Here is a 20,807-nt window from a genome sequence, read left to right on the forward strand (position 1 = left end):
TAACCCAGAAGCCCAGTTTGATGTTTGAATAGACCTTATCCAGTGTGTTTACTCCCCTAGTGCCGCACGTCACATGCTGACAGAATTCAGGAAGCATTGTCTTTAGGTCAGTCTGGTTAAAATCCCCTGATACAACATGCACCACCACAGGGTATCTGTTCTGTTGGCCGCTAATAATGTCATGCAAATGTCCAAGAGCCAAGTTAGCAATGGCGTCCGGTGGAATATACACAGCAGTCACCATGACAATCGTAAACCCTGAGGTAGGTAAAAGGCTCTGCATTTAACAGTCACAAGCTCCAGGTCCGTAGAGCAAAGGCTGCTTACTGTCACAGTGTTTTTGCACCAGCTGCTAATGACACAAACGCATAACCTCCCTCCTCTGCTCATACCCAAGTCTCTCGTTCTGTCATGATGATGTACTGTGTAGCCTGCTAGCTCAACAGCTGTATCCGGAATGGATGAACGGAGCCAGGTCTATGTGATGAGTAGAATGCAGCTGTCCTTCACCATGTTGTTGGTTGCAACCTGTAGCCTTAGTTCATCCATCTTATTAACAAGAGATCCTGCATCGGTAAGAAAAATGCTGGGAAGCGGCGGTTTATGTAGCTGCTCCAGCGCACCTGCCCTGCAGCCCCGCTTTTGCCTCCTCTGATATATTCATGAATCATGAATGTGATGTATTCAGAGGGGAAAGGAATAAAACCTGTAGTTTTTGTCTCTGTCATGTTAGAAAGCTGTAGATGCCCTCAGATCATTATAGGTGCCTACAGGAAGTGCACTGTATTGAAATAGTTTGTATTGCAAAAAAACATACTTAACATAATTAAACATTTGCCTTTAAACAGATCCATTAAAGTCCACTGAACCTGACTTGACGGAGACATGTGGGGAAAATGCTCCCCCCACATTTAGCTTAAATGGGTGGGGGGAGGAGGGTACAGCAATGATAGATATACATCATCTGGGCTCACAGAGCGTTTTAGTGCACGCTGGGAAACATCAGAAAGCCAGTGGGGGGCAGGTCGCAGGTGAGGACCTGACCCAGAGCCAGCAGCCTGAAAAGGCAGGGGAACCTTGGTGGAGGGGGGTGTCAGCAGGGACACCCCAGCCAAAAAACAGCGCTGCCAAAAAGCTCCCTAATATGTGGGGAGCGGGACCCCACTTCAGCCACCTTTCACTGACGGGGGGGCGTGAGATCCCTGTCTAGACGCGGGATGCGTGCAGAGCTGCCAGGACACTCGTTCCTGCTCATTAATGCTCATGTTTATTTATATTTACATTTTAACAATCCCATCCTCCATTAATTCTGTGCCGCTGTCCTCCCCCATGGCCCTCAAATGTGTCACTTCAATCATAAAAAGCTGGTCTTCTTTGGACTGGGCCTGTATTGAAATTTTTGGGAGAATGGAAGGGTGCAGGAGAGCCCAGTAGGGCCATGATGCCAGGCTAAAATGTCCACTGGGATGGGGGGGCGGGGGGGGTCCAGTGATCTGAGTGGCAAACAGCAGCAGCAGGGGTGTGTACAGTGGCGGGGCCAGAGGGACATCAGCCCCAGCCCTCTACAGCACCTCCTCTCCTGTCGCTCACCAATTCTAAACATATTACTGGCTAATGATAAAGTGGGGGGCCGCTGCATGAATTATAGCCCCCCTCGTGCCCCCCTTCTTAAAAACACCCTGGAATCACCCAGAACAGTGGGTAACATGTAAGCACTGGTACCGTGTGCCACAGAACCAGGCTGCCATGGAAACCGCAGCCAAGGAGCCCAGGAAATGGGCCTGACAGGAAGGTAAGAGCAGGAATGTGGTCCTTTCCTCCAACACCATTAATCACTCAGTGCTGAGAGCATCTGGCTTAGCAGTGGTCCTCTCCTACATGCTTCTCGCTTAGGTAAAGCCCTGGATAATGTGCCTGACAGGAAGGTGAGAGCAGGAACACGGTCCTTTCCTCCAACACCATTAATCACTCAGTGCTGAGAGCATCTGGCTTAGCAGTGGTCCTCTCCTCCATGCTTCTCGCTTAGGTAAAGCCCTGGATAATGTGCCTGACAGGAAGGTGAGAGCAGGAACACGGTCCTTTCCTCCAACACCATTAATCACTCAGTGCTGAGAGCATCTGGCTTGGCAGTGGTCCTCTGCTCCATGCTTCTCGCTTAGGTAAAGCCCTGCGAAAGAGAGATTGATTTTCCACATTTGGGTGGGAGTTAAGTAAGAGCAGAGCGGACACTGGACACTGGACACTGGACACCGCGCACCTCTGTGAATGAGAGGCTTAATAGCCCAAGGACAAAAATAAATAAAACAGCTTTTCATTTTCACACACTTCTCCAGATGCGACTGAGCTGCCAAGGCAGCGGTGAGGAAATGCGTCGGCACGATACGGACACCCCTGTGTCTCCGCCCTGGTGGCCGGCAGGGGCACTGCGGAGATTTGAGGGACCCGGTTGAAGTACCGCGATGCTGGATGCCATCAACACCCGATATATGAACATCAGATTGTTATTTGTGTTGGTTAATTTGGTTAAAAACTACCCCTGAAATCATTACAATGTGTATTACCCCATGGCTTATCAGTATTATATTTCAAATGGAAAGCCTTCATCCATCCATCCAGGTCTGGTCAACCCTACAGACGACACATGCGGTCGCTTGGGGTGTTATCCTTTGAAGAGGTGCAGACTTAGCAAACTGGCCCCTCCCTCCTCCCCCCCTTACCCAAGACCAAATGAAACTGGGCAGTAGAGTTTGCTAGGGTGCCACACCCTAGCACAACCAGCACTGGGCCCAGCCAGTGTCCATGTTATTTACCCAGTACAGGATCTCAGTGAACCATAGAGCCTAAGAGAATCCTGTCCGGGCCTGAAATTAAAGCTCAAGGCAACTCGTACCCGAGGCCTTGAGACCAAAGCTGATCTGGCCCCAGTAATACTAGCAAGTCTAAAACCCGAATCAGACCGGAACCTGAAATTTTGGAAATACTAGTCATATGCTTATATGGAGACAATTGTGAGCTTTTGCTGTATTTCCTCCATTGCTAGTGGGATACTGGTGGGCGAGAGAGAAAGGGGGGGGAGTGGGGGGATGTGTGTTGGGGGGGGCATGGAAAGTGATAACGAGCAAAAGCCTCAGCAAGCACAAAAAGTGATTTGCACATTAAAATAATAATAATAACTAACCTGAACCCGAAGCCAAAGGTGACCGTAAATGACTGACCCAGACCTGGTCCGAGACCCAGTACTTTGTCTGGGCCAGCTGAGCTCGGATTGGGTTGGATTGCAGAACCGACCCCAGAAAAACCTACCCCAGAAGTCTACACACACAGTCACTAAATAAGGGCTAATTGTGCTGTGGAAAGTGCTGTGGAATTGTAATAAAAATATATTCCACCAGGGCGGCATGGTGGTGCAGTGGTTAGCACTGTTGACTCACACCTCTGGGACCCGGGTTCGAGTCTCCACCTGGGTTACATGAGTGTGGAGTTTGCATGTTCTCCCCATGCTGAGTCCACATGTTGCCTCCTGTCCAACAAAAAACAGACTTGATAGACGTGTGATTCGTCTGAATATCTGCATGAAATACAGACGGATGGAAGCATAAATACCACCATGCCCTCCTGGTGGATCTACGTAGCACCATGGATGCAGATCATGGTGGAAAAGCTGCTGTTCTGACACAGCGAACAAGGTGAAGAAGGCATCCCCTGGGCATGTGAGTCCTGACTCAAAGATCTACATGGGGGATGTTGGGGGGGCAGGACTGTACCGTGAGGCTCTGTCGCTGAAATAGCCCCCGATGACCCTTCCGCAGTGTGTTTTTTGACAGTTTTGCGAGGTCGGCCTCTGTTTAGCCTCTCCGAGGTTTGTCCTGACTGCCAAGGAATGTTGTAGGTCACGGGCGAAGGGAAATCAAAAAGCCATTTGAGGCCTGATTAACTTCACTTCCTCTACTCGCAGGGACCGTTTCGCTTTTCCCTCCCTCCGCTGCTCGCCAGCGTCCGCTGTGAAGCTTTCGGCCGGGTCCGACGTGCACAAACTGCGGTTTCTTGGAATCCTGGACCGTGAGCTCAGGCGCCGCTGCGTCATGCCTCTCGGTGACTGAAGAGTCATGTGATAGAAAATTCATGATTATGCTAATCAGTAGCCTCGTGCCCATTGCTTCTGGGATAGGCTCCGGACCCCCCGCGACCCAGTAGGATAAGCGGTTTGGACAATGGATGGATGGATGCTAATCAGTAGCCTCGTGCCCATTGCTTCCGGGATAGGCTCCGGACCCCCGTGACCCAGTAGGATAAGCGGTTTGGAAAATGGATGGATGAATGGATGCTAATCAGTAATCAATAATGGAATATAGATGATTATGCAAAATGCATACCTAATCAGTAATTAACAATTGAGTTTATAATGGTGCTGTTGATTTACACATAATGGTTGAAATAATATAATCCTACTTGAATGATTTGAATGTATCAAAAAATAATGCAAATTTGCTTAAGTAAGGGATTTCTGTTTTCTATGAAGGAACTAACATGTTTGCCAAAATCCAGCTTGTTCAGCAAGGGGCCCGGGTCAAGGTGAAGGCATGACCTGAGAAGTAAGCTGTTGCAGAAGACATTATAAAATGCATGCATGGTATTGGATAAGGAGTAATGTAGAAAAAGAGAACAAGGGGCACATATGGGAAGTGAGATAAAGTAAGTGGATATAATTAACTCGACTCAGAATGATATTGTAAAAGGAAAGTTCCCGAACAGATGGACTTGTTCTGAGCTGATAGGTGGGCCTCAAACAAGCAGAAGTAACTGGTGTCTCCAGATATCCGACCTTTCCTTGAACTGTCTGATCTTTCCTTCAACTGTCTGATCTTTCCTTCAACTGTCTGATCTTTTCTTCAACTGTCTGATCTTTCCTTCAACTGTCTGATCTTTTCTTGATTTGTCAGATGACTGGTGCATTTTTGGCTATAAGAGATGTATGCACTTGTTGTTCGGGTAGCAGAACACGAGACGCATGATTGCTGAGTGTCTGTTCCCTTTGAGCTCATTGAATAATAAAGTTCTGTCAAACACTTAAACATCTGACTAGAAGAAATTTATTGCACAGTCGATACCTATGAAGCTGTAATGTTTTAATCTCTGCATTCGCCGCCTGGTCTAACAGGCCATCGCAGGAATAACGGCTTTGGGAAAAATCTTTGAGATTTGATTAATATCAACAGATTCTTTCCCAATGAAAAGCTGCATCACATATAACTGATCCTGACTGAGCGCAAATTTAGGTGTGTGACTTTTTCTGATAAATATGAATCATTAAAAACTCTTATCTTATTAATATTATAACAAAACTGATGTTTACATTTCACCCAAAACCAAATGATTTCTGAATTATTATGTTTTTTTATATAAAATCAAATTTTTCGGTTATTATTCTTGTTTATTGGGAAATTAATTTGGCCCATCTGCTCCTATTCAAAATTACTCTGTATTAATGATGCTTTTTGTTGGTTTTGTCTGTGTGTCTGTCAACAGCAACATAACGTGATTATAATCATTTAGAATTGCAGAGTAACTGAACTCAATAACTAACAATTTCTATTGGAAATACAAAACACGCAGAATCAAACTAATGATTCCCCTGGGAATCAATGGGCCTTTTCTTTTGTTGGCCGCCGTTTGCTCCGCGGTTCTACACTCCATGTGAAACAGCAGACAGTCATGGGGAAACATAAAACATAATACTTGTGTGAGCAGCTTGTCACTGGCCCTTCGGGGGGGGGGGGGGGTAGTGTGCAGATACTGCAGATGAAAGAAGAATCATGCAGTGGGAGATAAAGGGGTGACGGCCCTCCACATCCAGATCGGATCTCCCGCGGGGGGGGGCTCATTCAGATGCTGTGTGGGGCGGGGCTAAGATCCTACGGCGCGACATGGAATCCACGTCCATTTCCGCTTAGACAGCTTCCGCGTTTGATATGAAGCTGATATAACGACTTCCTGACTGTAAATGAAAGTGAAAGCGATTTAAACCTGGAGTTGCCATTTTGTCAGAAAACAAGAATATGATTCGGGAAAAATAAAAAGATATTTTTATTGCCAGGTAAGATCATACTCAACAGATTAAACTAATAGTAAAACATACTATTTAATAGTTCTCAACGTAATTAGTTGTTAAATATACCTCCGTGCATTACATGGTAAGTATAAAGGTGTCACAGAATATTTTGAATTTTCTAATGTAAAGCGAATTTAATAACAATAATAATATTTAATTATTTACGCTCAATCCTGATTTCGCCTAATACACAGCGTCGCTTAAACGTGTACATGGGGTAGATTATAATACTTTGCAGTTATATTAAGCTTGTTTTAAGATGTCGGGGATAACTGCTAGCGTGCCGAAGAACCCGGGTTAAACTCAAGGCTTAATATTTTATGAAACAAGGCTAAACCACGGCATTGCTGTATTTTTTCTTTGCTTTTTTTTCTTAGTTTATAAACAGTTTGGTATTTTTACGTAAAGACAGGCTTAGCGCCGGACGGATTAGGTAGGACGATGCGTTGTTTAGGATGAATAAATTATTTAAAATGGTATGAAATTAGAGAGATAAATGTATTTACAGGGTTTCTATGCAGTACGGAAAAGTATGGAGATTGATTTTGGTGCTTCCCAGGTGTGGATAAGTACAGTCATGTGAAAAAATTAGCACACCCCATGAAATATTTTTTTCTTTATTAAGAAATATCAAAATATAAATATTAAATCTTCTTTCAAATCTGTAGATAAAGGTGATGTAATTGCATCACCTATGCAAAAAGAAGAACCAATTCACTTATTTAACAAAGAAAATTAACTAAGACACCAATTCCTACTGAGGAAAAAGTTAGCTAGTATTTCCCACTTTGGCTGAAATAACCCCAGTGAGACGTTTCCTATGACCATCTATCGATCTCTGATTCGACTGGCATTAAGTTCTCCCCGCTCTCCAATGCAGGATTCCTTAAGCTGTGTGATGTTTGAAAGGTGTCTTGCATGCACGTCTGCTTCGAATCACCCCACAGCATCTCAATAGGATTCAGATCCGGGCTTTGACTTGACCATTCCAGAACTCTCCATTTCTTTCCTGTAAGCCATTCCTTGGCACATGCACCCTCTGATATGATGAAGACGTCATAGTGGATTCTATGATGGTGAGCTGGCAAAGGTTCTGCTGCAGCAAAGCAGCCCCAAACCATGACATTTCCACCCCAAGCTTCACAGCTGGTATGAGGTTCTTTTGCTCAAAAGCTGCCTTTGGTTTATGCCAAACATGTCTTCTGTTACTGCGCCCAACTAATTCAATGTCAGATCCATCTGTCCAAAGCACATTGTTCATTAAGCCCCAGTCTGTGCCTTGATGGTCTCTGGCAAACTTCAGTGTTGCTCAGATGTGTTTTTGACAGCAGGGTTTCCTCCTCGCACAGCTCTCATGTAAATCAAACTTGTGCCTCTCTTTCTGATGCTAGATGCATGTACCTCAACATCAGCTGTGGCAGGAGCTTCCTGTATGACTCGTGATGACCTTTTAGGATTTTTGGAGACCTAACCCTAACCCTTGCCTTCTGCTCTTGGGCTGAACTTGCTAGGACAGCCTGCCCTGGCCATGCTGGCAGCTGTTTTCAATGTGAATTATTGTGTAAATTATTTTCCGGACAGTGGAATGACTGATTCCAAACTCTCTTGAGATCTTTTTATATCCTTCCCAGACTCATATGCATCTACAAGCTTCTTTCTGAAGGCCTCAGAGAGCTCTTTGTATCTCACATGGTGATATCACTCATTTCCACAGTCAAGGGCAAAGCAGACTAAATGTCTGTGGTTTAAATAAGACAGGCTCCACCAAAAAGCTCTGTAACGATGTTCTAACCATCTTCACCTGATATGGTGCCACCTGAATCTAACTCTAGGCATTTTAAATAGTGATGAATGTGAGGGGGTCCTAACTTTTTCCTCAGTGGAAATTAGCATCTTAGTCAATTTCTTTTCGTAAATAAGTGAATTTGTTTCTTGTTTTTGCATAGATGATGTAATTACATCACCTTTATCTACAGATATAGCTTGAAAGAAGTTTTCATACTGATATGTTGATATTTCTTAATAAAGAACTAAATATTTAATGGGGTGTCCTAATTTTTTCACGTGACCGTATATTATTTTAATTTTTTTTATTTCAACAGATTCTCTGTAATATATTTATAAAATATCTGAATTTACTTATCAATGTTTTTGATGAAATAACTGATGTGAGTTAATAGCCACCTACCAGCCAATCAGAAAATAGCATCTGTATTTTCGGGGTAAATTCCAAAATAAGTTACACATGATCGCTGCATGAACATTATTACATAGATGCGCACATGGAGTGCAGACAAGGTGGGAGTGGAAGAGCAGGATCCGATGTTCTGACAGGTTGTGCTCCCTTGTCGAAACATGCTACTCTAACATACATCGACGACTGCGTGGTTCGACCGAACACCGGTAAAAATTACATTTGGCAATACAATATCAGTGTGGAAAGTTGTACTTTATTGTGCAGGACAGTTTGAATTATTCAAGTAGTCGCATTTGCATTACATGAAATAATATTTCATAATTTAAATACCATTTAAAGATTATACGTAGGATGTATTTATTAACCCTTCATGTTCACAGAGGCCCCAGCAGAAATCAACTGGTCTGGATCAGCACAAAAATGGGAAAGAAGAGAGGAAAAAGAAGAGCTGCTTCTGAAATGCGCCCCCCTGTGGGGTGTAACAGAAAGAGCCCTGAGAGGTAACAGTGTTACAGCCCACTAGCATGCATGTCTCTCTGGGTCTATAGTCAGGCCATAACATAAAAGTAAACTGGGCTCCTAGCTAGGGCTGGTCAGTGGGCAGCACTTTAATATGTGTAGCTTCATAAAAAGACCTCGCCATCTTCTGTCTTCACCGTCTTCTTCCACAATCAGCCAGTTCTTTTATACTAGAGGCGAGTAACAGACCATCCCTCCTATACAAAATGGCCACATAACAAAACTAAACAAACAAAGAAAAACATATATAAAAAGCCAAGTCTAGTTGTGGAGGTTTTTAATAGTGATGCTAAAAATTTCATATAATATCTAAATTTTAGATAAGACAATTTCCTTAAAAGCTGCCTGTAAATAAGTCTGTTTACATCAAGAGCTTCACAGCATATCAAAGTACATGAAGGCAGAGCAGAAGGCTAAACAGCAGTGTGATGCCGTCCCCATTGTATGAATTATATTTATACCATGAGGGTTTGTTTCCTCTCGCTGCCCAGTGTCCTGATGGAGAGAGCAGACTCCCCTGTACCCAGCTGTGTTTCCATGAAGAGTGACAGGTCAATGCATCATCCACTCGCCTTCAGAGAGGGACCTTTTCCTACAGATCAAAGGTAAATATACAGAGCCGTTACAGAGGTAACCCTGTAGGTGCTGAAGGACAGATTCGGCCCATTAGTCCTGTAGGTGCTGAATTTAGCCAACAAACTATTTAACCAGTTTCTTGACTGAGGATTGTAAATCACATGCTGGTATTTAGCTCTGCCAATGAAGTGAATCACTCTGAATGTCACTGGGTACAAAGGGCTGCATAGAAAACTGTCCTTCCTGCCTGCTGTGTCTCTGTGCTGGAGCCTGATGTCACTGGTTCTCTTCTGCTGTCATGAGAGAATCAGGAAGCCGCCCCAGTGAATAAAGCTTAACATGGCAGATACATCTTTCCAAACTACAACCCCAATTCCAAAAATGTTGGGACGTTCTGCAAATTGTAAATAAAATCAGAATGCAGTGATATGGAAATCTGATGAACCTGTATTTTATTCATAACAGAACAGAAAACACATCAAATGTTCAAACTGAGAAAATGCATCATTTTAAGGAAAAAATAAGGTAATTTTGAATGTCGCAGCAGCAACACATCTCAAATAAGTTGGCACAAGGCCATATTTACTACTGTGTGGCATCTCCACAGAACAGTTTCCCACTCAGCCGCAGTCCATTTTAAATGAGCTTTGGCCCAGAGACGACGTTGGTGATTCTGGATCATCTCCATATACGGCTTCTTCTTTGGATGATAGAGTTTTAACTGGCATCTGTGCATGGCAGCGCGAATTGTGTTCACTGACAATGTTTTTCACAGAGATTTCTCCAGATTCTCAGATTCTTTTGATTACATTATGTGCTGTAGATGATGAAATACTCAACCTCTTTGCAATTTTATAATGAGGAACTTCTTTCTGAAATTGCTCCACCATTTGTCAGTGCAGTATTAGGGGGATTGTGACCCTCTGCCCATCTTTACTTCAGAGAGACACTGCAACTCTAAGATTCTCTTTTTATACCCAGTCATGTTACTCACCTGTTGCCAATTGACCTAATTATTTGCAAATTGTTCCTCCAGCTGTTGGGTTTTTGTACCACTAACTTTTCCAGCCTCCTATTGCCACCGTCCCAACGTTTTTGAGACGTGTTGCTGTCATGAAATTCAAAATCAGCCAATATTTTTCATGAAATAGCAAAATGTCTCAGTTTATACATTTGATGTGCTTTGTTGTGAATAAAATATGGGTTTATGAGATTTCCATATCATTGCATTCTGTTTTTATTTACAATTTGTACAATGTCCCAACTTTTTGGGAATTAGTATTGTAATATACCACAATGTTATTCTTTATCTGCAGTAACAGCAATTTTAATGGGGAACTTTTCAGTCTTTCTGTTACATTTGTGTAGATGAATTGAGGTCTTTATGTTTCTGCCTAATTCACAGAGACCAAATGGAAGATTGCAGTTCAGATCTACGTGATAAGTCAGGTTTATCATCCATATTGAAGGTTTGTATTTATTGCTGATATATATCTTCTTGGCTGTTATGTCAATTAACATATTTTATACATCTGTATAATAAGAAATTCATCATGTTAAAGGAAATATGTTTTAAACTATGATTCAGAAGTGAAACTCTGAAAAGCTTTGGTGTAAGTAGCAATAATTAACTCTGACTGTTTATTTTAGTCACTAGAGGAAAAAGCCATGAAGTTCCTAAAGGAGGAACTGAAGACGTTTGTGAGGTACCTAGATCAGAATTACCCAGAATGCTCTGAGCCTCAGCTGGAGGAGGACAATGACCTGGACTGTGATGGTCAGATGCAGAAGACCAGTGTTAGAGAGGTAGCTCTGAAGATCACACTGTACATCCTGAGGACCATGAAGCAAAATGATCTTGCTGACCTGCTGGAGAAGAGTAAGAACTTTATAACATTATGTACATGTACAATATTGTGTAAACGTCTTAGGCAGCCAGAGAAAAGGATGTTTAAATGTTTCTTCATGTTGGTGTAGAACTACTATAATATGTATGTCAAAGTGTGTTTGCCATTTCAGAACCTCTCCCAAAATCACCCTAATATTTGCAGAAATCATGCAGTATATCCACGTATTTTTTTACTTGACCACTAACACACCTCATGTGGCTGATCAATATCTCATTGAATTTTTAAACTAATTTAATTAATTCATGAAGTGAGCTGGTGGTGAAATTTAACAAACACATGGACAGGCTGCGGTGCCCCTGAGGAGAGGTTTGGGAAATGAAAAGGGGTTTTGTGTTTTTTTTGGTTCTGAGCAGATATACACTTACTACCCAGATAAATGGCTTTAAACATTTCCTTTGGCTGCCTAAGGCTTATTCACGGTCCTGTTTGCGGTGTTCCAGTTAAATACGCATGATAAAACTTTCAGTTTCACATTCACAGTCACAGGGAAATATCTGCATATTTATGTGCAAAAAAAGTGTGTTTTTGGAAAATATTTTTCCTCTCATACTGGTCAGGATCACGGTGAGAATAAGTGCATTTTCCTCTCATTTCTTTTCAGGACAGCTCATGCTGCAATATCAGCAGAAAATCAAATGTAAACTTAAGAAGCAATTTGAGTGTGTATTTGAAGGGAAAGCTAAGGAAGGACAGCCAACACTTCTCAGTGAGATTTACACAGAACTCTACATAACTGAAGGTGGGACTGGAGCAGTAAATGAGGAACACGAAGTAAGACAGATTGAAATAGCATCCAAGAAAAGGCGAACAGAAGATACTACAGTCAAGTGCAATGATATATTTAAACCCTTATATGGGCGTGTGACACCTATCAGAACTGTACTCACTAAAGGGGTGGCAGGTATCGGGAAAACAGTCTCTGTGCAGAAATTTATTCTCGACTGGGCAGAAGGAAAAGCAAACCAGGATGTTCACTTCATATTTGCTCTTCCTTTCCGGGACCTGAATTTGATTAAGGGTGAATACAGTCTGATTGAACTGCTTCACCACTTTGTCCCAGATCTGAAATCACTTCAGTCCACTGAACCGTTTAGGAACAAAGTCTTGTTCATCTTTGATGGCCTGGATGAGTGTCGCCTTCCTCTGGATTTTCAGAACAATGAGAGCTGGTTTGATGTAACAAAGAAAACGTCACTGGATGTGCTGTTGACTAACCTCATTAAGGGGAATCTGCTCCCATCCGCTCTCCTCTGGATAACCTCCCGGCCAGCAGCAGCCAATCAGATACCTGCTAAGTGTGTCCACCAGGTGACAGAGATACGAGGGTTTAGTGATACCCAGAAGGAGGAGTATTTCAAGAAGAGATTTAATGATCAGAGCCTGGCCAGCAGGATTATCACACATGTGAAATCATCAAGAAGCCTCTTCATCATGTGCCACATACCTGTGTTCTGCTGGATTTCAGCCACTGTGCTTAAGACGTTTTTTAGTGAGACTGACAAGAGAGAAATTCCAAGGACTCTGACTGAAATGTACACACACTTCCTGATCTTTCAGACAAGTTTAAAAAATGACAAGTATATGAAAAACCATGAAACTAACCTTAAGGAATACAGCAAGGAATTCCTTTTAAAACTTGGTAAACTTGCTTTTGACAACCTTGAGAAAGGCAATCTCATATTTTATGAACAAGATCTGTCAGAGAATGGCATTGATGTCACTGAAACTTCAGTTTACTCTGGAGTCTGCACAGAAGTCTTTAAAGAGGAGTATGGGTTGTACCAGGAGAAGGTGTACTGCTTTGTGCATCTGAGCATCCAGGAGTATCTTGCTGCTTTATATGAGTTTCTGTCAAACTCATCAGCTGACCTGCTGAAGACTGCAGTGGATCAGGCATTAGAGAGCAAGAATGGACACTTGGACCTCTACCTCCGCTTCCTCCTGGGCCTCTCAACAGACTCCAGTAAGACTCTGTTACAAAAGCTACTGGGGCCAACAGGAATCAGCTCACATACCATTATGGAAACAGCCCAATACATCCATCCATCCATTTTCCAAACTCTTCATCCGTTAGGGTCACGGGGAGTCCAGAGCCTATCCCAGAAGCAATGGGCACGAGGCAGGGAACAACCCAGGACGGGGGGCCAGCCCATCACAGCTGCCCAATACATCCATCCATCCATTTTCCAAACTCTTCATCCGTTAGGGTCACGGGGAGTCCAGAGTCTATCCCAGAAGCAATGGGCACGAGGCAGGGAACAACCCAGGACGGGGGGCCAGCCCATCACAGCTGCCCAATACATCAAGGAGAAAATAAAGAAGAATTTATCTCCAGAAAGGACCATCAACCTGTTCCATTGTCTGAATGAACTTGGTGACAATTCTCTAGTAGAGGAAGTACAAAGACACCTGAATTCAGGAAACATTTCAGCAGATGACCTCTCACCTGCACAGTACTCAGCTCTGGCCTTTGTGATGCTGATGTCAGATGAGGATCTGCATGTGTTTGATCTGAAGAAATACATCAGATCGGATAAACAGCACTGCAGGCTGCTGCCTGTGGTCAAGAACTCCAGGACGGCTCTGTAAGTGACATGGGGATGGGAAATCATGTCTGGTCTGGCAGTAATACATGGATATTGTTTGAAATTTGTAATATATATTATATATTTCTCCTCATGGATTAATAAGTGGGTTTTATTTTGATAATCACAGCTATAGCTGTTTGTATAGCAGTAGCTAATCTTGACCACAGACTTTATAATGACTGAAGGTAGTGATGTGATGGAGCCCAGAGCTGGGAGCTTCCGTATGACTGCTGTCTCTGGCTGCTCACTGGCGCCCTCTGCTGGCCTCAGCTGCACCTTGCTGAGGATGTGATGAGACATCTAGTCCGGCAGAATTAGATAAACATTGTTTAAAATATAAAATGAATATGTATATATGTAATTTATTTCCCCTCTTTTATCAGCAAGGTTCCTTTTTAATATAGTTTATATTAACTGAAGGTAGTGATGTAGTAAAAACAAAAAGACAAGATTTCCACGACCTTCCTTTGTGTAACAAATAACCAAAGATACAGCATCATACAGAATGGTCCGGTTTTCACTAATAGTGGGAAAACCACTCATATTTGGTTCAGTTCTGCATGCTGTAGGAAGCATTTCTGTAAATACTGGGTCTGGTGCGTGGCTCTTTGGGTTCGGACTCTGTGTCCATGAGTGGAAGGTTGCTGGTTCAGATCTCATTTTGAGTCCCGCCCCCACCAAACACTGAATGCAATTTCAGTTAAGTTCAGTTTTATTTGTATAGTGTGTTTTCACAACATTACATCATCTCAAAGCACTTTACAGCATCCCTGCCCAAAACCCCCAGTGAGCAAGTCAGAGATGACAGTGGCAAGGAAAAGCTCCATAGAAAGAAGAATCCTTGGGAGGAACCATAGTGAAAGGGGGAGCCCATTCTCCAGGGGGCAGCAGCAGGCCAGAAGGACGTCACAGGTAGTGGAGACGTCGCAGGCAGCAGGGTAGGCAGGATATCTTGAAAATGTGGGGTCTCCAGGCAGCACAGCCCAGGGGGAGTAGGGGAAATAAAATGTACAATTAGCCAAAGTAGGGGAGACTAGAGGCAGTGCAAATAGTTAGGTGAGTGCAGTATGTAAGCTCCGGCAGATATGGCTATGGCAGCATAAGTAGGAGGGAGACGCAGGTTGGAACGCAGGCATGGGGAGTCCCTGAATGTCAGCACTCCAATTCCACAAGGGGGTGTGAAGCTAAAGTGAGAGACTGACAGTTCAGCTCATCTAAAGCCAATGGCACCGATCCACACCCAGCTCTACACCTTACACTATAGGTCTAACTGGGAGTGAGCAGTTAGCTAGAGCTAGAATTAGAGTCCCTACAAGCTAAACTAAGCAGGTGTGATTTTAGTCTAGACTTGAATAATGAAAGTCAGCCTGAATCCAACACATCCGGTGGAAGACTGTTCCACAGCTGAAGAGCTCTATAAGAGAAAGCTCTGCAGCCTGCCGTAGCTCTTTCTACCCTGGGCACTAACAGATATCCTGCTCTTTATGATGGAAGAAAGCAAGGAGGGTTGTATAAGGCCAGCAGGTTACTAAGGTATTCTGGTGCAAGGCCATTCAGTGTTTTATAAGTCAACAGCAGTATTTTGTAGTTAATCCGAGACTTAACTGGAAGCCAATGAAGGGAGCATAGAACAGGGCTAATATAATCACATTTATTAGTGTTTGTAAGAACTCTGGCTGCTGCCTTTTGTACCAGCTGAAGTTTATGTAAGGATCCAGATGGGCACCCAGAAAGGAAGGCATTACAGTATCCAGCCTGGAAGTTATAAAGGTGTTAGTGTTTCCGCTTCATGACAGGAGAGCATCTTCCGAAGCTTGGCGAGGTTCCGTACATGATAGAACAGAGCTTTAGTGATGCTTTTTATGTGAGCATCGAAACATAAATCTGAATCAGCTAGAACACCAAGATCTCTGACCACTGTGTTAGGTTGGGTAGGAAGACCACCAAGGTTGAGGTTGTCAAACTTATTTCGAGCCGCCTTCGGACCAGTTAACAGTACTTCTGTTTTTCTGTGTTTAACATAAATAGATTATTTTCCATCCAGCAACGGATATATAGTCGACAGTCTTCTAACCGAAAGCTGTGATGCATCATCCGGCTTAACAGATATATATAACTGTGTATCATCAGCAAAACAATGAAACCCAACACCATGATTTCTGATAATGTGACCAATATATACAGTGTACAGTAGTGGGCCCAGCACTGATCCCTGAGGGACACCATTGTAGGAATATTTAGCTCAGGTAAATTTTAATATCTTCACCAATATGTTTTGAAATTAATTACATTTGAATGAATTATTATTTAATTATGTTTATTAACTAATTGTTATGCCGAATGGTTGGTTGCTCCAAACTCAATTGCGAATCTCCGTGAGTCGGTTAATGTGAGACTTACATGGGATTCACTAGTTACCAGTATCGCTTAGTAACCTGGGTTAGAAGGTTCGTCCAGCAAGCTGCATCAGCAGGTAATGTAAACGATCGGTAGTGAAGCTCCTCTCACGGCCGATGAGAGAGAGTCTCGCGATACTTCAGGCGAGTTTGAGGTTTCAGAGCGTAGTAGCCAGATCGCACAGAGGCAGGGACTATTTTGAGCACTCAATGACAGAGGCTGAAGTTGTGTAAAAGACCTGCATTTATTCCTACAACTAACATAAGACAGACATTACACCTAACAAACAATAGACACGAAATAGCAGAATACACACAAACAATGTAATCATGAAAATGCAATGACCAGATTTAAATGAGTAACCTTAAAAGGGAAAAACTGTTCTGCAAAGCAAGCACAGTTTGTGGAAACACGATCCTAAAGTAATATAGCAGGTGAATAGGACAGTTTAGGTTATTAGGAATGAAAGGAAGGTGGTTTACTTGGTTGCAGAGTGGGGGGGGGGGGGGGTCTTGGCAGTTGGTTGCAGAGGCTGATGAGCTGACGGGTGATGGCTCTCAGGGAGGCGCAGTGTTTGCAGCGGTTGTTGGAGTGGAGCCCCTTTGATTCTCTCTCCTTGTGAAGCTTTGACTTGGTTGCAGTTCTCTGTCCAGCTGGGTCTTCACTGATAGGCTTCAGGAGGGCTTCTTGTGGGCTTCTCTTCTCTTGGGCTGATGTTCTCTGCCTCTCTTCAGGCTGATGGTCTTTTGTTTTCTCCTCCCTTCTGTTTCTCCTCTCCTCTCTTTGTTCTGAGGTGCCAGGTTTTATAGTGTAAAGTTCGTGAATAGGAGTGACCAGGAATTTGACTCCTGGACCAATGGCTGACCATCCATTTGGCGGGCTTTCGGAAGGGGGTCTGTATCAGTCCTTTTGAGATTTATGACCAGACTGACTTCCCTTGTATTGATGATTTTCATTAGGCTGGTGTAACTTTTGATATATTCACTTTCGTGGTAACCACTGACCAGATTTGGAAACTGGAGTGATTTTCCATCAGTTTGATACCAAACGTGCCGTACCAGCCTGGTGGGTCACACCTCATACCATCTGTAATGATTAATTAATGATTACTTATATTATGTCATTATGTTATATTACTCACACCAGTACCTGGTCTAAGTGGTCTAGGTTGCACCTTAGTCAGAGGTAACCCTTTATACAGACATTATATGACATATTCTCATGTCAGCAGCACATCTTACCCTTAGATAGGCATGGTATAATACAAAGATCAGATAAGAGCTGCTGAGGAATGTGGGAAAGAAAAGGGGGGGAAAGTTAGTCAGTCAAAGAAAAAGAATCTTTGAAAGTTAGGACACATCACAAACATAACCTGTCTGTATATTGAGACTAGTAGTCATGGGTAAATAAATATACAGATATACAACAGTCAAACTTAAAATAAACTTTCTTTAGGGTGTTGGGTGAGTGGTATGTAAGGCAGGATGTCTGGGGAGGGGGTTGTGTGCCAAGTCGAGGGACCCCTGTCCTTGAGGTCCACTCTGCTGTCTGTCAAAACTTTGGCCAATAAAAGTTGGAGTGTTGGCCCCCCTTGTTATCTGTGTGTGTTTAAGTGTGTCTGTGTGTGTGGGGTCACTAACCCCCCTTTGATGCCTAGGCCAGCGAGTACCTCTCCTACCAGGGTAGGCCTTGTCTCAGGCCACCTGGAATTTAAGCTCTGTGATATGTGCATGTGTAATCCTACACCAGATTTAAAGTGGGTAACCTTAAAAGGGAAATATTGTTCTGCAAAGCAAGCACAGTTTGTGGAAACATGACCTTAAAGTCATAAAGCAGGTTAACAGAACTGCTTAGGTTGTTAGAATGAAAGGAAGCTGGTTTACTTGTTTGCAGAGTGGAGGGGGTCTTGGCAGTAGATCGCAGAGGTGATGAGCTGAGGGAATGGTAGCACCCAAGGAGGCGCGGCGTCTGGAGCGGTTGTTGGAGTGGAGCCCCTTGGATTCTCTCTCCTTGTGAAGCTTTAAGGTGAAAGGCTCTGTCTTGGTTGCAGTTCTCTGTTGGGTAGCAGGCCTTCACCGGCAGGCTTCAGGAGGGCTTCTCATGGGCTGCTCTTCTCCCGGGGCTTCTCTTCTCCTCCCTCTGCGGGGCTGATGTTCTCCTCTGCTCCTCTCTCTTCTTCCAGCTGCTCTGTTCTGAGGTGCCATGTTTTATGGTTTAAAGTTCATGAATAGGGGTGACCTGAATTATACACCTGAAGCAATGGCTGATCATCTAGTTGGCAGGTTTTCAGAGGGGTGTCTGTTTCAGTCCTTTTGCTATTTACGACTAGACTGGTACCACTTTACTGATGATTTTCATTAAACTGGTGTAACTTTTGATACATACAGTTTCATGGTAACCACTGAGCAGATTTGGAATCAGGAGTGATTTTCCATCAGATTAACACCAAACATGCCATACCAGCCTGGGGGGTCACACCTCATACAATCTGTATTAATTAACAATTTCTGATATTATGCATGTTAATAAATCACATCCATATACATCAACAGAGGTTGCTACTTTGGATCATTTGTACGGACATTACATAACATATTCACATTTAAATAGCACATCTTACCCTTAGATAGACGTGCCTGTTAGTTTGTGGTAATACCAATTTAAATTGCATATCTGGGAACAACATATTTTGGTTGGTGTGGCTTATCCCAATTATCTGCTCTCCAGAATTGATAATATGGACATTAATTTAGTCTTTTAATGCAGAATAGTAGAGGACAAAGAAGTGCTAATGGACCACAAAGATCAGATAAGGGCCACAGAGGAATGTGGAAAAGGGGGGGTTGTTAAACAAAGAAAGAAAGAACCTCTGATAGTTAGGAGCCACACTAAGATACCTGGTTACATTATTTAATTTTCAAGATTCCTCTGGGATAATCATGAGAGCATGTATGCAGGGGTAGCTAAACACTAAGATTGTCTAAGGACACACAAACATAACCTATCTGGATATTGAGACTAGTAGTCATGAGTATATCAATATATAGGGAATACAAAGGCTGAACTTAAAAGAAACTTTCTTTAGGGTGTTGGGTGAATGCGTGGTATGTAAGGCAGGATGTAGCGGGGGGGGGGGTCGCATGCCAAGTCGAGGGGCCCCTGTCCTTGAGGTCCACTCTGCTGTCCGTAGGTCCCTAAATCTTTGGGCCATAAAAGACGGACTGCTGGCCTCCCTTATTATCTGTGTGTATCTGTCTTTGTGTGTGTGTGTGTGTGTGTGTGTGTGTGTGTGTGTGTGTAGGGTCACTGATCCCCCTTTTGTGCCCAGGCCAGCGAGTACCTCTCATACCAGACTAGGCCTTGTCTCAGGCAGCCTGGAATCTCAGCCCTGTCGTATGTGTGTGTGTGATACTACACCATATTTGACTTTGGTACTTTGACTGAAGCTGTTTCTGTGCTGTGGTTTGGTCTAAAGCCAGACTGATATAATTCATTAGCATTATTTTTCTGTAGGACAGACAGCTGGCGAGCAACAGCTTTTTCCAGGCTCTTTGAAATGAGTGGAAGATTTGAAATTGATTTATAATTTCCTAACTCACTAGGTTCAAGATTTCGTTTCTTTAGAACAGGTCTAATATCAGCTAGTTTAAAAGGTTTTGGATCATATCCAAGCCTAAGAGACGAGTCTAACACATTTAACAGGGTGGTGCTAATCAGTGGTTGAATCTCCTTCAGGAATTTTGTAGGAATTGGGTCTACGAGGCTTGCAGAGGATTTGCAGGAGGAAACTAAGCGCAAAAGTTCTGATTGTTTTATAAGAAGGAAAGATTCAAAGGTGTCATTATCAGTATGCATAGGACTAGCAGGAGGCTGGCAGCTGTATGTAGCTACAGACGTGCACTGGATGGTCTGTATAATCTTTATTTTACCATTACAAATGTAATAAAGTCATCACTCATAAAAGCTTGTGAGACTTGTGAGTTTAATGTTGAAAAATTCTGTGTTAACCTAGACAGAGATTCAAATAGGAATTTAGAATTATTTTTGTTCTTTTCAATGAGTCTGGAGAGATACACAGACCTCACAGTCTGTACTTAGAGGTACTTACGTTACTTACGTAAAGAGGCTCTTTCCAGATAGCCAGATAACCAGATAAAAACCAGTTTTCCAGATAACACCCCAGTCCCAGCGAAACATGTTGGGTGGTCTCTGGAACTGCCAGTCTGCTGTAAAGAAGGCTGATTTCATTTCCGCCCTTGCTTCACACCACTCTCTTGACTTTCTGGCTCTGACTGAGACCTGGATATCCCCTGACAACTCGGCTACCCTGGCAGCTCTTTCCTCTGCTTATGCTTTCTCTCACTCTCCTCGCCAGACTGGCAGGGGTGGTGGCACAGGTCTGTTGCTATCTCGGAACTGGTGCTACTCACCCCTCTCTCTGCCCCATCTCAACATTTCATCCTTTGAATTCCATGGAGTTGCTGTTTCCTCTCCATTCAATATTCTGATCA

The 20,807-nt window shown here is 43.2% G+C and overlaps 1 protein-coding gene across 5 annotated transcripts in view; it reads left to right on the top strand.

Annotated features, from left to right (window-relative positions):
- Positions 1 to 5,967: 5,967 nt before the first annotated feature.
- The window catches only part of LOC125722162 (NACHT, LRR and PYD domains-containing protein 3-like), a 36,998-nt gene continuing 22,158 nt past the window's right edge, over positions 5,968 to 20,807 (top strand). For 3 of the 5 annotated variants that reach the window (XM_048998319.1, XM_048998321.1, XM_048998322.1), the window contains exons 1-7: positions 5,994 to 6,094; positions 8,384 to 8,512; positions 8,687 to 8,806; positions 9,317 to 9,430; positions 10,807 to 10,870; positions 11,052 to 11,280; positions 11,913 to 13,896. In XM_048998319.1, the coding sequence (XP_048854276.1) occupies positions 8,727 to 8,806; positions 9,317 to 9,430; positions 10,807 to 10,870; positions 11,052 to 11,280; positions 11,913 to 13,896 (2,471 nt within the window). In that variant the 5' untranslated portion in view covers positions 5,994 to 6,094; positions 8,384 to 8,512; positions 8,687 to 8,726. Of the gene's footprint in view, positions 6,095 to 8,383; positions 8,513 to 8,686; positions 8,807 to 9,316; positions 9,431 to 10,806; positions 10,871 to 11,051; positions 11,281 to 11,912; positions 13,897 to 20,807 lie in introns of all 5 variants that reach the window. The other 2 variants (XM_048998323.1, XM_048998320.1) reach the window with 2 other exon arrangements.

The sequence above is a fragment of the Brienomyrus brachyistius genome, unplaced genomic scaffold (genome assembly GCF_023856365.1).
Source record: "Brienomyrus brachyistius isolate T26 unplaced genomic scaffold, BBRACH_0.4 scaffold37, whole genome shotgun sequence".
Lineage (NCBI taxonomy): Eukaryota > Metazoa > Chordata > Actinopteri > Osteoglossiformes > Mormyridae > Brienomyrus > Brienomyrus brachyistius.